At 37.3% G+C, this 17,449-nt stretch overlaps 1 protein-coding gene across 1 annotated transcript in view; it reads left to right on the top strand.

Moving 5' to 3' along the window:
- Positions 1–5,933: 5,933 nt before the first annotated feature.
- Positions 5,934–17,449, top strand: part of OTOGL (otogelin like) — a gene marked incomplete at both ends in the record, with an annotated part of 149,058 nt that continues 137,542 nt past the window's right edge. The window contains 5 exons of the mRNA XM_081250255.1: positions 5,934–6,012; positions 7,316–7,355; positions 8,311–8,359; positions 15,494–15,560; positions 17,251–17,349. Coding sequence (XP_081106381.1) covers positions 5,934–6,012; positions 7,316–7,355; positions 8,311–8,359; positions 15,494–15,560; positions 17,251–17,349 — 334 coding nt within the window. The remainder of the gene's footprint in view (positions 6,013–7,315; positions 7,356–8,310; positions 8,360–15,493; positions 15,561–17,250; positions 17,350–17,449) is intronic.

The raw sequence follows: 17,449 nt of genomic DNA, 5'->3' as shown, positions 1-17,449 counted from the left end.
TCCCAAACAAGGAACTGTTTACTAGTAGGTAGTGAGGCTGGCCCTCAACCTCCACGTAATTTTTCCGACCTCTGCTTCTTTCTCCTCCAGTGGGATCTATCAATGCCTCCATATTTGTAATGCACTTGCATTCCTTTTTTTGTACTAGAATAGACTAGTTTGGTATTTAATATTCCCGAAGCTAGATTCTCTATTACAACACAGATGCCTAACCCCCTTAGACTCATGGATCAGAAAACACTGGATGTGATGGAGGTGGGGTTGGGGATCTGTGCTTCTAATATACTCCCTAGGTGATTCTTGCATACACCAAAGTTTGAGAACCACCTCTGTATTCTAAGGTAAAGCTGATAAACTTATCTTGTTAGAAGACTGAAAAAAACTTTCCAAAGGAACTAGTGTGTTTTCACTGCAGCTTTTGGGAGATAATGATAACAATTTTGCATGTAACTCAGTAAGACTCTAATTCAGGCTGGAAGCCAGGGAAGAGGTCATGTCAAGATAAGGGGGAAACACTTTTTAGGGCTGATCCGACCTTCATGTGACTCTCAAATCACAATGAAGGGCTTAGTTTTTTCTGAGTTATGTTTTCATACTGATTTGTGCTCTGCTGAAAACCACAATGATGCCACGTCTCTAAAGGCAGTTTTTCTGTATTAACCTTGCCAACGTAGAAAAGGTAGAAGATGATAAGCTGATGTTTGACACTCCAGGCTGCAGTTTGCAGTGGCTATTGTCATAAATCATTGTCAGGTGTCTGAGTTGGAATCTTGGTGTTACATGAAGTCATCTCAACCATGACACTTGGGGATCTGACAGGTTTTCTTTTATATTTTAAATAATTTGATCCAAGTATGAGATGCTTTGATATGCCTTCTTTATAAATTTATAGTTGTTTGTTTTGAATAACTTGGATATAATTATTAGAAGAGTTAAGTAAGTACTTACCTGTGAATCATAGATGGCTCCATATCACAAGTTTGTAATTCAGTTGAGAAAGTATGTTGCAAATACATAAAGTAGTAACCTAGAAAATGAGAGCATATAATTTTTGATAGTTGATGGTTCTGTTTTTGGCAGTGCAACAGATGAGATGATCTAAAAATTTGTCAGCTATAAAATACTTGGGCACGCTGAATAAAATAAAATATTCATCTATTTAAGTGGTTGAATAGAAATAAGGAATATCACCAGAGGCCAAAGACAAAGCAGAAACTAGATTTGGCATTCCCTCACTTTGAGTTTGGGATTTGAATTTATATACAGTATGCTGGGAACCCTCAAATTGAGAAATTAACATGAAATTCCTTGGAGCAATTGGCAGAAGTACATGCAAACTCTTTTTTGGAGAGGCATACCTTCAACGCTGGCAGTAAAGAATTACCACAGAAAATGTTCTACCAGACGTGAAACCAAAATTCAAAATTACAAAACCTATGCGGTAATCCACCCTAAGTGTGAGAAGCCAACACAGCAAGCAACAGGGTTAGAAGCCTCCTCCTCCTGAGAAATTCAAGTAATATTATCCCTCAGCAACTCTAAAATAAGTAAATCTAAAATGACTGAAGATATAAAATGGAATTGAAAATGTGAGAAACCAACATAATTTATATTTTATATGTGTAGTACATTGTATATTACACTATATATTATAAATGCACATGTAATGTGCTATAGTATGTAAGTGCTACAGTAGTTTAGAAAATAAAGAGAACTGTGGGAAATATTGGTTTTATATCAAGAACTTGATGCTAAAGTGTTGACAAGACAAAACTTTAGTTGTAGGAACATTACTTCTTTCAAGATGAAAGATATTGCAAATCAGTGGCACCATAGCAACTTGAAAAATGAATGTCCCTATAAAACACAGCACATTAACTTCTGTGGGTGAGCTTTAAATTGAAACCATGACCAACATAGGTACCACTTACGACACACAGTCTGTATTCAGAAAAGCTAAGATAGATGTCACTTACAAATTAAATTATATGAAGCATTCCAGAAAGTGCTAAGCAGCACACCTCCTGAAAGCATAAATAGAACACTGCAAAACTATCTTATAATAAGGTAGTTAAACTCAGAGTGGTTAAAATCACGTCAAAGATACAGGATTCTGTTTGCTGCTCAATGATAACATAAATTCTAGATAAAATCACTGAACCTGAAATATGTTAGGTTTAGTAAGGCAAGTGAGGAATAGTTGCATTTCACTAGTAGAATGTGATATGATGGGAATCAAATGTTATCTATTTTAGAGTTGGTTTCAATGAATGAAAAGTGAGTGTTATATAAGTCACCATAGAAATTAATTTTTCTTAAAGATGATGAACTTCATTAAAAACACCCCTTTCTTTATTATTGACATATAAACTATAAGCCCAGCAATTTCCCATTCCTGACAGTTGTTTTTAATGTGGTGTGTTGAGGCCAATAGGCTGTCAGGTGTCAACTTTCTAAAGATCATATTCCATGTGGGAAAATGTGCCGTGTTCTTGTATCAGAAAGGGAACTGTTTATCTCATGCATTATGTAGTTGCCTCAGACTTCTTATGAACTTAATATCTCTTCACAAGCTGGTGACTGACTCACTTTTTGCCAGAGTTCCTTTGTCAGGGTAGAATGAAATATAAAAGCTGTCAACTAAATTTTGACAGTAATAACTACATGTAACAACAGTCATAAATTCCTTTTTTTGTGGTTCTGGGTCTAATCTTTCATCTAAACTCTCTATTCTACTGTAGCTATTCATGGAAGTCTATTTTGCCTATTTTCATGCAGCCTACCATTTAATGTAATGAATTCATAATGTAGTTAGTTGAAAAAGAACTTGGAATTTCTGGTATTGTTTTCTCTGCCATTGTTCATTCTCCTTTACTAATCTCCGACCTCCTCTAAGCCTGGGGGGAGGAGGTCTAGAAAGCCAGCATATGCTAAACCTCTAGCTATAAAAGAATGGTCACCCTGAGAATTCCCATTATAATTTCTTCTATTTTCTTTACCAGACAAAATAATTTATAGATTTTAAATACATAGAGTTCAAAATAGAATAACAGTAATAAATATGCCAGGTGATATAACCTTGGAATTTTCAACTTTAACCAGTGAAAATGGCTGTGATGCTTTTGAATCAAACGTTTAAAGATACTGTATGAAATTTGAGATGAAAAGTTGAGAGTTATTACATTTGAATTAACGTAAAATATCCAAGTTTATATTAGAAAGAAGTACTTTTCACAGGCTTTATATTGCTGTTTACTAATCCTTTTTCACCAAGTTCTGGTAGTATTTAGAAATAACTATAAGCATTATAAAAATGTTTCTTGGGCCTCCCTGGTGGCGCAGTGGTTGAGAGTCCGCCTGCCGATGCAGGGGATACGGGTTCGTGCCCCGGTCTGGGAGGATCCCATATGCCGCGGAGCGGCTGGGCCCGTGAGCTATGGCCGCTGGGCCTGCGCGTCCGGAGCCTGTGCTCCGCAACGGGAGAGGCCACAAGAGTGAGAGGCCCGCATACCGCAGAAAGAAAAAAAAAAAAAATAAATAAAAAAATAAAAAAAAAATAAAAATGTTTCTTTTTTGAACCATGAAATTTAACTTTGGTTTCCATCTGGGATTTTTCCATAGGTATGTCACTTGTGAAAAATTTTAAGTCAAGCAGCTACCAGATTGGGGAAAAAAAATCCTAAAATATGATTTATAGAATCTTCATATTTTAGGTTGATTTTTATGGGAAATTATGAAGATAAGAGAAACTGTTGTAAATTAAGGAGGGGACTTAGTAATGTATATTTGTTATGTACATTTCCATGTTTTTCAGAAAGAGTTAATGAGCATTTTATGTAAATCAATTTCGTGCCTTTAATTTAAAAAATTCTTTGGAGGAAAATTATTGCTCTCTAAACAAATTTCAAGCTTAATTTTTTTAAAAACATCTTTATTGGGGTATACTTGCTGTACAATGTTGTGTTAGTTTCTGCTGTATAACAAAGTGAATCAGCTATACGTATACCTATATCCCCATATCTCTTCCCTCTTGCGTCTCCCTCCCTCCCACCCTCCCTATCCCACACCGCTAGGTGGTCACAAAGCACGGAGCTGATCTCCTTGTGCTATGTGGCCTCTTCCCACTAGCTATCTATTATACATTTGGTAGTGTATATATGTCCGTGCCACTCTCTCACTTTGTCCCAGCTTACCCTACCCCCTCCCCATGTCCTCAAGTCCATTCTCTACCTCTGCGTCTTTATTCCTGTCCTGCCCCTAGCAAGCTTAACTTTTAAATTTATTCTGTATTCACATCTTCTTAAGTATCTAGACTATTTTAATTTTGATTGTGGTTGAGTAGATACATAATTTTTAGACCAATAATTAGAATGCAACTATAAATAACTAGGCCTATCTGTTTAGACTTATATTAATTTATTGTCTAGTTAGTTTGAGTAATGACCAATAACCTTTCAATAAATATTTATTAGACACATATTATACTTAAATTATTTAATCTAATCCATCAAAATTTAAGAATGAGTGTACATGTACGTGTGTGTGTGTGTGTGTGTGTGTAGGCATATAGCTACTTATATTTTGGGGGAGTTGGTGTGGTTTTCCTGCTTTAAAAATGAATTTATAGGCAAACATCTCTTGGCTCATAGAATTAGCAATTGTGTAGGCAATGGAAAGGCATTAAAATCATGTAAAGCAAGAGTAAAAGATTATTGAGTTTGAGACACAGAAAATAAACTGTTTACATAGTAGATGTTGGGCATGCAGTACATCAGGATGTTAAGGATATTTTCACAGAAAAGAGCAGGAAGTCATTGCACAAAAAGTGTCTGAGTACAGCAAGGTATTAAGAACTGCTGCGTGTTTTTGTCTCATAAGGTAGTTCCTGTGTAGTTAGATATTCCTTACCACTGTGCCCCCATCTGTTAAGTGAGTCTGATACTTTGCAGGTAACTGATGGGATCTGCTATAGGAAACGTGCACCCATTATATAATCATAGCCTTCACTCATTTATGGGGCTTAGATCATCTCTATGGAGTTCATTACGAAATATTAGAGCTGTTCTCTAATGCCAGTCCAGGTAGTCAATCGCTTCCAGAGAAGAGTGCACTTAGTGTTGGATTAAGAAGTTCTTTTTTGTTGTCTAATTGGGTACTTGTCCCAATTAGAAAAACAGGGTGTGAAGGAAGATTTTCAGGATTAGGTGAGTTACTTTATTTTCTTTTTAAAGTCAAATATTCGAATATCATCTTTTTGTGTTATTTTCTGCTTCTATTGCAGAATGTTTAACAGAAAGATCTGTGGACACATGAATATGTCAACTTAAACTACACTGTAATGGGACTGGAGTTGAAAATATATGTACATAATTTTAGTTTACTTATACTTCTTAAAGAAAAGTTTATGAAAACATCTAGACATTCTAGGAATGATTGATAGGATTTTATTTCAAAGGACAGTAATTATTTTATGAATAAAACAGTCTTCTTTCAAAGGACAGTAATTATTTTATGAATAAAACATGGAATAGATCACTAATTAGGAATAATGCTTATCTCTTATGACATCAGGAGATAATAGGGTTTTTTGTTTGTTTGTTTGTTGATGCTACTGACTTTAGAAGTCATAAAAGGCTAATATAGGCTAAAAAGGCGTATGATGTGCAGGAGTCGGGTAGGGTGTAACTAATACCGGCTCAGTAAGAAGCTGCCATGCATTGCTAATGAGAGATTCAGCCAAAGGGTTGCCTGCAAGTTCTAAAGCTTCAGATGCTGTATGTGGTTAGAAATCCTGGAATTACTTTTTGAATTACTTTATTACAAAGCTATATTTATAAGAATTTGAGCACTCTACAAGTATTCATACTTCTAAGATGCCATCTTAGTAAAGACCAACAATTTGGTTACATTTCAGGGAGAAAGGCTATACTGAAATGAACATTGTGAGAAAACTCAATTTAATGATACCTTGGAGTATATTCTTGCTTCATATACTGCTGTTTTCATTACAAGGTAAGAACTCATGTTAAACTTTTACCTTATTGTATTTTAGTCTTCCTTGTAAATTGTAGAAACTGTTTCCTCTTATACTGTAAAACGTTTTGAAGTCATTAGGATGGGTATATACTAAATGACACCGAGATCATTTTTGGGGAAATTTTTTAATAACATAGATAATTTGGAACTTTTAGTTTTCATTTTCTGAGTCTCTTTTTTTTTTTTTTTTTTTTTTTTTTTTTTTTTTTTTTTTTTTTTTTTGCTGTACGCGGGCCTCTCACTGCTGTGGCCTCTCCCGTTGCGGAGCACAGGCTCCGGACACACAGGCTCCGCGGCCATGGCTCGCGGGCCCAGCCGCTGCGCGGCATGTGGGATCTTCCGGGATAGGGGCACGAACCCGTGTCGCCTGCATCGGCAGGCGGACTCTCAACCACTGCGCCACCAGGGAAGCCCCTGAGTCTCTTTTTTAAATGTTAAAATCATGATTTTATCATGATATGCAGCTGTACTGGAAGAAGCTCTGATTCTAACTTTTTCTCTTCTAAATAATGATTTTAAACAGTTGTGTAATTTAAACATTTGAAATTTTATAAAAGATAAGGAGACATTGAGTACTTAAACTTTCTTGATGCCATCAACCCAAAGAATGGTAAAGGAATGTTTTAAGAAGGACTTTAATGTTTGAGACTAAAAACTGATTTTCAATTATATTATAGCAATATTTATAAATTAATTTTTATAAAATATTTTTATGGCAGAAAGCATTTATTTACATTCAGTTGTTAATTTTTAGTCCCTGAAAAGGGCTGTATATTTTGGGGCTTGTAGAGGAAGTGTGAGAAATTACTGAAGTGTAGAAGACCAGCGAGGTCACAGGCACTATCTTCCAATCCTAGTAGTGACTGAAACTCCAAGGAGAAAATGTCTTAGAGCAGCGAGAGCTGGAGGGGACTTTGAAGATCAACTTGGCTACCACTGTTATTTTGTGATGTGTTTGCTTAAGTTTGGCATTTACTAAGTCGTAGGACTGGGACTAAAACTTGTATCTCTGACTTCAAGACTAGTGCTTATTCCACTGTATCATGTCTCTGTATAAATCAAGGTACACTGCCCATTCTTTCTGAATTACTGGTCACCCTGATGTCTCACAGGGAATTTGCTGGTCAAAATCCTCTAGAAAATGTAAAATAACTAATAGTAAAACTCAGTCTAAGTTTCAGAACTTAGGTTTAAATGATCTGTTTTATAATCAGATCATGTGATCAAGATATTTGGATAATTTTTTTCATTCATCTATATATATATTTATCTCTGGCAGGTTATATTTGTACTTCATCCATCTTGACGAGAACATCAAAGTGAGTATTTCTTTTTCTTTATGTCCTCTAAAACATAAAGCTAATGGGAATGAGCAAAGCTCAGCAGGTCAGTGTATCTGCTTTTGAAAAAATAAATTAAATATTTTACAAAGTAAGGACATGAGATTTAGTTCTTTAAAACATTTCCACAAATTAAAAATTACTAGGCATTCAGTTCCTTATTTATGAAACAAAAATATTTCCTTTCATTTTAAGAGGAGTTTTTGGTGGTGTCCAATGACTGTAGATACTAAGGGGACATTTTTCACTTCAAAGATTTGAAAAGAAGTTATATTCAGTAATTTCCTATTTCATATTATTATTAATGTACATTGTTGATTAGAAATGTGCTGTATTCTTAACATAGAGTAAAAGTTTTTAATGATAAAAGAATAAAATATTTCTAGCAGTAAATAATGAAAATCATTTCTCGGACTAAACTGATCTGCTTAATGAAAAACGGAATTCTACTCACTGTTTGATTTTGACAACCCACAGTTTGATGTGCTTATGCTCATTAATGTTAACCTGCCCTTTAAGAATGGAAAGAGAGAGAATCGAGTATTATGTTTGAAAACCGTGAACCTGCACTTGTCGAATACTTATCTCACCAGTTTTATGAAGGCATGTGGAGAAACTATCATGCATGTTAGTGCTACAGTGTTACACTATTTTGTTTATTTCTCTGTCTCAAAGTTCCTTCCTAAAATGCAGTTTACATCAGAGACTGGAGAGACCTGGGGACACTCCCAAATTTTGTAAAATGAGACAGTGCCACCACCCAAATCTAACCCCTCCAAAGGGGGGAGGGGGACCTTTTCAATGTTAAAGCAAGAAAGACCTCTTTGATAAAGTGATGGAAATCAGGAGGAAAACACCAGCTCTCTCTTGGGAAAGGCTTGTTCAGGTTGCCTAGGGGCCTTTGACTATACAAGTTCTTTTTGTTTTCTTCCAGAAACGGGTTTAATGAAAATCAACAGAAAAGAGCTCTTTTAGCAGCCCAGGTAGGTTATGCCTCAGATGGAGAGAGAGGCAGAGAAACAATCCATCCTGCTTTGGGCCTCTGCTGTCCCTTCAACAATGAGACCTTTGTGGAGGGGAATAAAATGCTAAAAACAAGACAGGAAAGAGGAGGAAGAGGCAAAGTAACTTCTCTAGTGCTGTTCTGTGACCCTCCAGTTCAGGCTTAGCTCACATTTACTTGTTTGTGGTCAAATGCTTTTTGCTGTTCACCTCGGTTCCCTACTGATAGGCTCCCAGAGTTTGTGGGAGATTTCATCTCACTACTTGCCGAAACATTTTAATTGGTTTAAAAATTAAGCACAATAATAATAGGACAAATACAAGCAAACAGGGGAAGAGAAAGGTGTACGTGATCTGAGTAAAGTATCACAAAAGGGCATCAGAGGTGTCCTAGTGTCCTGACAAATGGGTTTTATGTTATCTAATAAATCTAAATTACAGGCATTGATGAAGAGGTGACCTTTCTTTTTTTAGAGGGGTGGGGTAGCACTGAATTTGAGGAGGCCTTTTTGCTTGGGTCCCTCTATATAAAGGATATTGGATAACATAATTGCAATATCTTCAAATTATGGTTGGAATGTTTAAATGGGTGGATTTTAAAAAATATTTCTCCGTTAAAGATGGATGGTAAGATAGAGAATCCTAACTCAATATTAAGACATTTCTTTGGAAAGTAATATGATTTGAGTATTTATGTAGCAAACAGCTTATATATTCAAGGTCTTTGTCAAACGCTGAATTGCAGTCAATTTCTATTAGCATTTTATGATGGATGCCTGTTTTTTTTAATATTTTGTGAACTTAAAGAGAATTGAAAAAATATAGATGGCAGATTTGATAGGCTGTTGTGATGATTCAGAAGGCAGAACTAATTTATTCTTATCAAGAGTGGAACTCTTTCTTTGCACTAGAATGGGCAAAGGATTGTCTACGGAAGGGAAACACTTTTTTTTCTTAAAAAGAGTATTTTGTGTACTTAAGTACCTATGTATCATGTGAAGAGGTTAAAATGATTTTTCTCTGAGAAATGTCAAGTTGGCCAGTAGACCATATTAGCCACAAAAAGATATCAACGTGACTCAGCAGAAAATCCAATTTTGAGAAAAACTGTATTCTGGTAGAACCCACTAGATGAAGAACCTGTGAAATATACCCCCACAGGTGTCACATGAAACAGCCTGTGGATGGGCTTCTACTGTTGACCATTTGGATGATTTTAGAATTTGTATAATTTACCCCCCTAGAATTATCTTAATACCTCCCTTTTGTTAATAAGTGAGGAACACACTTGCCTTGATTTCCCTTTTAGAGAGGATGAATAGCTGGACACTTGCGCTTCTCTTTCCTGCAGCTAGAGAACATGCACCAACATTACTTAACATCTGAACAAACTTTAAGGGAAGAAATGTTAAAGAAGGGCAGTGAGGTCGCAATCACGCGTTTCACTGTTTAGGATTGAAATTTCATCTGTTACGAGGCCATTCTTGTCCACAGATTCACTCCCCTGCTCTAGGAAGATGGAGCACCGATGGACAGATAAATGTGCACATAAGGACTCAGGAATATGTTGGCAATGAGATAACAATGACCAGAGAAAGGGTAGACACAGACTTCTGTCAATGGTGTAATTGTGCGCTACAGTGATTTCTCATCTAAAGACTGTATTTCTCTGTGCTTCTCACCCTCCTGTGGAGATGTAATCAGCACGGAGGAAGAATGGGTTGTCCTCTTTCATCGGTTATGTGAATATATGCACCCACTGCTTGGAATTTTTTTGCATTTGCATCACATTTCAAAATTCTTCTCCTGAAAGCAGGGGCAGATTATTTATTTATTAGAGGTTGCATACAATTTGTATGTGCAGGAGTGAGGGATAGCGGAAAGGGAGACTAGGAAGGGAGAAAATCCAGCACAGCTGTTAATGAGGGGCCTTCCTGCTTTAGGCATCTGGGGCTCAGTCTTGCTGGCATCCCTCTGAGGAACTGTGTACAGTGTTTTAGAATTGTTTCTCCAAGGGATGGGGGAGCTGGTATACTTATCCACCAACACCTGCCTCTCATTCCTTGAGGGCAGCTTCTGGGGGGACTTAAATCCCCTGAAAGTCATTTCTCTTCTCTATCCTGCTTGGACTCTACCCTAAGGCAGAGACAAAAAGAAGCCGGCGCTTGAGGGTCTCAGTGTGCACAGAAACCCAGACGCAGGTGAAATCCAAGGTGAGCTGAGAGGATATGTGGAGGGGCATCAACAGAACATTTTATAGTCATGGTTTGGGAGGTAAATCATTCCCATTTGCATAATGTCTGTTTCTGGTTCAGTTGGTATTTGTTGACAACACACAAGGGACCATGCTAGAGGTATAACCATGAACAGCGGTGTTTGTTCTCTAGAAATTCAGTGTCTAGTGGAGGTAGAGCTGTAAAGAAGTCATTTCTGTGTAACTTGTTCATCGAATCTAAGACACCACCAATTTTTTGCCATTATTTGTATGATATAAAAAAATGAAAGGGCTTCCCTGGTGGCGCAGTGGTTGAGAGTCCGCCTGCCGATGCAGGGGACACAGGTTCATGCCCCGGTCCGGGAAGATCCCACATGCCGCAGAGCGGCTGGGTCCGTGAGCCATGGCCGCTGAGCCTGCGTGTCCGGAGCCTGTGCTCCGCAACGGGAGAGGCCACAACAGTGAGAGGCCTGCGTACTGCAAAAAGAAAAAAAAAAAAAAAAGAAAGAGCTCCCAATTATAAATGTAAGATGTGCCATTCTGAATTCAGATCTGTTATAAAAATAAGGGCCTCCCTGGTGGCGCAGTGGTTGAGAGTCCGCCTGCCGATGCAGGGGATGCGGGTTCGTGCCCCGGTCCGGGAGGATCCCATATGCCGCGGAGCGGCTGGGCCCGTGAGCCATGGCCGCTGAGCCTGCGCATCCGGAGCCTGTGCTCCGCAACGGGAGAGGCCACAACAGTGAGAGGCCCGCATACCGCAAAAAAAAATAAAAATAAAAAATAAAAGCTGTGTGTCATGTCTTAACATGAAATGTTGTAGTATGATGAGTGGAATGCTGCAGAGATTAGGATGCTGTGGTAACCAGGAGGCTGGCGTGCTAAGTACTTATTGTGATTTTCATGGAGGAGGTGTAGCCTGAGTTGGGTAAGAGGATATGGAGTGAAAAACAAATTATATGTTTTTGCCTTGGTCTAATGTTGTCAAGTGTATTCAGTTTTTGCTTAATAATAAAAGTAGGTAACATGTTTACAACACTTATGTGCCTTGCACTATTTTTGGTGATTTACTTATCCCATTTCAGTTAATCCTCACAATTCCATGAGGCAGTTATTGTTATTCTGTTTTACAGATTGGGAAACTGAGGCTGAACAGGTTAAATAATTTGTTCTAGTTTATAACCCTGTATGAGACAGTTGAAGTCACTATACACTTTTAGTGAGCATCAGTAATGATTTGTTAGCGCCAAAGTAAGAAGAATTTGGTGCCCAGTAATATTGGTTGTTGTGTTAGATTTAGGGAGCTGCAGACAATATAGCTAAAGAGAGAATAAGACTTGTCTTGAGGGAATCCAAGTCATAGACTTTTGTGAATCTGACTTAGTTTGAAGAGAGAGGAAAGGGAAAAAAAGAGGAGATTGAACAGTGAGGACAAAACCTTGGAGGAATGAAAGCCAGAGACAATGAACTTGGAGACATGATGTGGGCCAAGGACTTTAGAAAAGAGCCTTGAAGTGGTGAGAGAGTGTGGGAGTCCTTTTGTCTGCCACGGGGCAGGTTTGCGCTTTAAAAGAAAAAGTACTGCAGTGCAAATTGCCAAAATAAAACTTTTACCATGGAGGAAGGAGACCAGAATCTGTTGAAAAGAGGATTGTACCTGAAGTCACATTCTTTATCACCCTATTTTTTTTAACATCTTTATTGGAATATAATTGCTTTACAATGCTGTGTTAGTTTCTGCTTTATAACAAAGTGAATCAGCTATACATATACATGTATCCCTGTATCTCCTCCCTCTTGCGTCTCCCTCCCACCGTCCCTATCCCACCCCTCTAGGTGGTCACAAAGCACTGAGCTGATCTTCCTGTGCTATGTGGCTGCTTCCCACTAGCTATCTATGTTACATTTGGTAGTGTGTATATGTCCATGCCACTCTCTCACTTCATCCCAGCTTGCCCTTCCCCCTCCCTGTGTCCTCAAGTCCATTCTCTATGTCTGCATCTTTATTCCTGTACTGCCCCTAGGTTCTTCATAACCAGTTTTTTTAAGATTCCATATATATGTGTTAGCATACGATATTTGTTTTTCTCTTTCTGACTTACTTCACTCTGTATGACAGTCTCTAGGTCCATCCACCTCACTGCAAATAACTCAATTTCGTTTCTTTTTGTGGCTGAGTAATGTTCCGTTGTATATATGTGCCACATCTTCTCTATGCATGCATCTTTCGATGGGCACTTAGGTTGCTTCCATGTTCTGGCTATTGTAAATAGAGCTGCAATGAACATTGTGGTACATGACTCTTTTTCAATTATGGTTTACTCAGGGTATATGCCCAGTAGTGGGATTGCTGGGTCATATGGTAGTTCTATTTTTAGTTTTTTAGGGAACCTCTGTACTGTCCTCCATAGTGACTGTATCAGTTTACATTCTCACCATCAGTGCAAGAGAGTTCCTTTTCTCCACACCCTTTCCAGCATTTATTGTTTGTAGATTTTTTGATGATGGCCATTCTGACCAGTGTGAGATGATATCTCACTGTAGTTTTAATTTGCATTTCTTTAGTGATTAGTGACGTTGAGCATCCTTTCATGTGTTTGTTGACAATCTGTGTATCTTCTCTAGAGAAATGTCTATTTAGGTCTTCTGCCCATTTTTGGATTGGGTTGTTTGTTTTTTTGATATTGAGCTGCCTGAGCTGCTTGTAAATTTTGGAGATTAATCCTTTGTCAGTTGCTTCATTTGTAAATATTTTCTCCCATTCTGAGGGTTGTCTTTTCATCTTGTTTATGTTTTCCTTTGCTGTGCAAAAGCTTTTAAGTTTCATTAGGTCCCATTTGTTTATTTTTGTTTTTATTTCCATTTCTCTAGGAGGTGGGTCAAAAAGGATCTTGCTGTGATTTATGTCAAAGAATGTTCTGCCTATGTTTTCCTCTAAGAGTTTGATAGTAGCTGGCCTTACATTTAGGTCTTTAATCCATTTTGAGTTTTTTTATGTGTAAGGTGTTAGGCAGTGTTCTAATTGCATTCTTTTACATGTAGCTGTCCAGTTTTCCCAGCACCACTTATTGAAGAGGCTGTCTTTTCCCCATTGTATATTCTTGCCTCCTTTATCAAAGATAAGGTGACCATATGTGCGTGAGTTTATCTCTGGGCTTTCTATCCTATTCCATTGATCTATATTTCTGTTTTTGTCTCAGTACCATACTGTCTTGATTACTGTCGCTTTGTAGTATAGTCTGAAGTCAGGGAGCCTGATTCCTCCAGCTCCGTTTTTCTTTCTCAAGATTGCTTTGGCTATTTGGAGTCTTTTGTGTTTCCATACAAATTGTGAAATGTTTTGTTCTAGTTCTGTGAAAAATGCCATTGGTAATTTGATAGGGATTGCTTTGAATCTGCAGATTGCTCTGGGTAGTAGAGTCATTTTCACAATATTGATTCTTCCAATCCAAGAACATGGTATATCTCTCCATCTGTGTGTATCATCTTTAATTTCTTTCATCAGTGTCTTATAGTTTTGTGCATACAGGTCTTTTGTCTCCTTAGGTAGGTTTATTCCTAGGTATTTTATTCTTTTTGTTGCCATGGTAAATGGGAGTGTTTCCTTAATTTCTCTTTCATATTTTTCATCATTAGTGTATAGGAATGCAAGAGATTTCTGTGCATTAATTTGTATCCTGCTACTTTACCAAATTAATTGATTAGCTGTAGTAGTTTTCTGGTAGCATCTTTAGGATTCTCTATGTATAGTATCATGTCTTCTGCAAACAGTGACAGCTTTACTTCTTCTTTTCTTATTTGGATTTATTTCATTTTCTTCTCTGATTGCTATGGCTAAGACTTCCAAAAGTATGTTGAATAATAGTTATCACCCTTTTTTCTTATCTTTCACTCTTTCCAGTTTTTCTAACATCATCTGGTACTCAATTTGACAATTATGAGGCAAATTTTGGGAATGTGTATTCTGGTGAATGTAAAAATGCTGTTGGAAAGGACATTGCCCCAGATGATACACTAAATTGACATTAAGTTGGAGTAAAAATCCATAATTGATTAGTTTTAATAATCCACAGCTATTTGCTACTATTCCATATTAACCTCTAAAAATCCTATGGTTTTATCTGGGTTGCTTAGATTAATATAAATCTCTTTCTTGCTATACATTATTTTATTTACTATTTGACCTACCCAGTGAAGTATATATGTGTCATTGTTCCCATTTTACAGACAAGTAAAAGGAGGCACTAAGCAGTTAAGAAACTTGCCTTAGAGTAAGTAATGGCAGAATCAGGACTCTAATCCAGATCTGTTTGAATCTATAATTCATGATCTTAATGATTACCATGAAGTGCCTTGGGCTCTGTAAACAGATACATTTAAATTTCTATGAACTTTAAAGTGTCAGCCCTTTAGACACTGAGGGTGTCACACACTTCAGCAGCAGAGGCTTCTGTGGATGGTGTCTGCACAGATGGGACTGCAGGAAGTTGGTACATCACTGTCTGTTGGTCCTTTGGTCCCATGCATTTTCTCCAGACCCATCTGCACTTGGAAGTATTAAAAAACTGCTACTCCTGCAGGCAAAGCAGTCAGTTAATGCAAAGATTAGATTCTGACCAGGCTCTTTTCCAAGGAGGGCAGGGAGGCAGAACTGAGGTCAGAGAGCATAAAGGACTTGTCAAATTCAGGTCAGAAGCAAAATCAACCTTGAAGTCAGATCTAACTACAACCTTAGAGGAGCCCTTTCTGCCTCTCCAAGATTTTGCCTCAATAACCCAAGGAAATATGGAGTCAGCTCTCTATAATTTCTGTGTTTGTAGCTGTTTTCCAGATTTTCCAATTGCATGTTTGTCTTGAATTAAATAATTTAATTCTCTTGAATTCTGATTTCTTTCTCTTAAAGCTTGAAGCAACTTCTCCAAGATATTTCTTCCATGAAGCTATTAATTGGGGTGAGAGTAAAATAAAAGGTTAGTGCTACATCTATGTTTTTGTATTTGCTTTCTCAAAAGACCCTTTTGGGGGATATACTGAATCAACTCTCAATGATTTCCACATAATGCATGAAGGAAACTGAGCCAGGGTGGTAATAGTACTTAGTAATAGTTTGTTTACTTCATATAGAAATTTGAATTATATTTGGAAATACACAAGGTTAAGCAGTTAGACAAAGCTGATAACTATACGACCAGGAAAGGTATCACTGGGTATCAGGAGCTTTTTTTCTGAATCAATTACTGGCTCCTCGATTCTTCGACATTACGATTTTTGCTTACCAATTTTCCATTTCCATTTAGCAGAATGCTAATGATAGTTTGAAATTCAATTTGAATTTTTGTTGCATTTAAAATAGCAGGGATTTATGACTAGTTTTGTTTTGATATCTGTTTTCAGGAGAATAAACAGGGTTGTAACTAAATTTTTGAAGGAGATACATTGGCTTACATGATTACTTTAACACTTATTGATTAGAAAAATACAAGATTGTAACCTAAGATAAAATTTGAAGATGTATATGCCCCCCTAGAAAAAGAAAACTGCCTTTAAATTTATGAAAAACATCATTTTAATCTATATTTATGATTAAAGTTAAAGCAGCACATTTCTCCTCAGTTAAGATATACTAGAGAGTTGTATGTCTTTAAACGTAGAGACATTTTAGATCAATGAATTTTAAGGTGAAAGGATAAGAGAGTTCTAAAATTCTTGCCTTCTGCAGAACTGTGGTTAAAATACCGCAATTATATAAGTGCCTTTCATGACCTGACCGTATTCCGGAGAAGGCCAATCTTTAGTAAACACTTTATGGTCACTCAGAGATGTTCTCTAATTCTGTTGAGGTGTTACTTAAATCCTTTATGCTTGAGTTTTGCCAGTTGTCACTTAAATCCTTTCTGCTTGAGTTTTACCAGTTGTCTCTTGTGTTCTTATTACAGGAAAATTTTTCACCATGATTCATTTGCAGTTTTAAAACTCACTAAGGAGCTCCTAGGTTTCTTTCTTCCTCTTTTCAACATAATTCTTTGGGGTGATTTTTCTTTCCATGAAAGGAAGAATATTTTTGGTGACACCCAGCAGTGATGTTGGCTTCTGCCCCGTTAAAATTAACTATGGGTCAGAAAGAATGCATTCATTTGTAATTAAGCCTGAGGATTAATACACAAACTTCAAATGGAATGTTTAATCATTCTCTTAAAAAAGTAGTTTCCTTGTGAGTTGTATTATATATTGTGCCTGATCCCTTGAGCTAATGATGGACGTTTTTCTTTAATAAAACACTTGCTTCTGGAGAAGTAGCTGATCAGACGTGCCAAACTCCGTCAAGGGAATCATCTGCAGCTTGTGTATTTCTGGTTCTCATCATCTGGGACAGGGATTCCTTACATGGGAACTTGACCTTTCAATTGCTTGAAGGAGGCTAACCTTTGCTCTCAGGGTGGTTTGAGATGTGAAAGCCTGTCTTTCTTGTTTCACGGCACACATAATGAAATGAACTAGATAGAGACTTAAGGGGCTTAAGTCTTTAGCTCATCAAGGCAGTAGGCCCAGGGTTCTGTTTGAGTTAACAGAGGTTACTGTTAGTCCAAAGTAAATCTTGACAGATTTATGTTTATAAAAACTGATGCACGCCAGAAGATAACTTATTTTTTTACCCTTCAGGTTCTTGTCCTCATGAATGCCTTAACGGAGCTTTCTGTTCTAAGGCTGGTACATGTGACTGTCAAATATTTCAGGCACTTGGGACACGGTGCCAGATTGGTAAGTTTCAGGGATACTTATGAGAGAATTATGAGATGCCGTGGAGAACATGAAGGCATAATTTGCTGTATTAGTGTTCATTCTTTGGGAGTTGGTACAA

This window comes from Mesoplodon bidens (genome assembly GCF_964165515.1).
Source record: "Mesoplodon bidens genome assembly, chromosome: 11".
NCBI classification, from domain to species: Eukaryota; Metazoa; Chordata; class Mammalia; order Artiodactyla; family Ziphiidae; genus Mesoplodon; species Mesoplodon bidens.
Note: the sequence above shows the minus strand (reverse complement) of the source record. Positions and strands in the feature narration are given on the sequence as shown.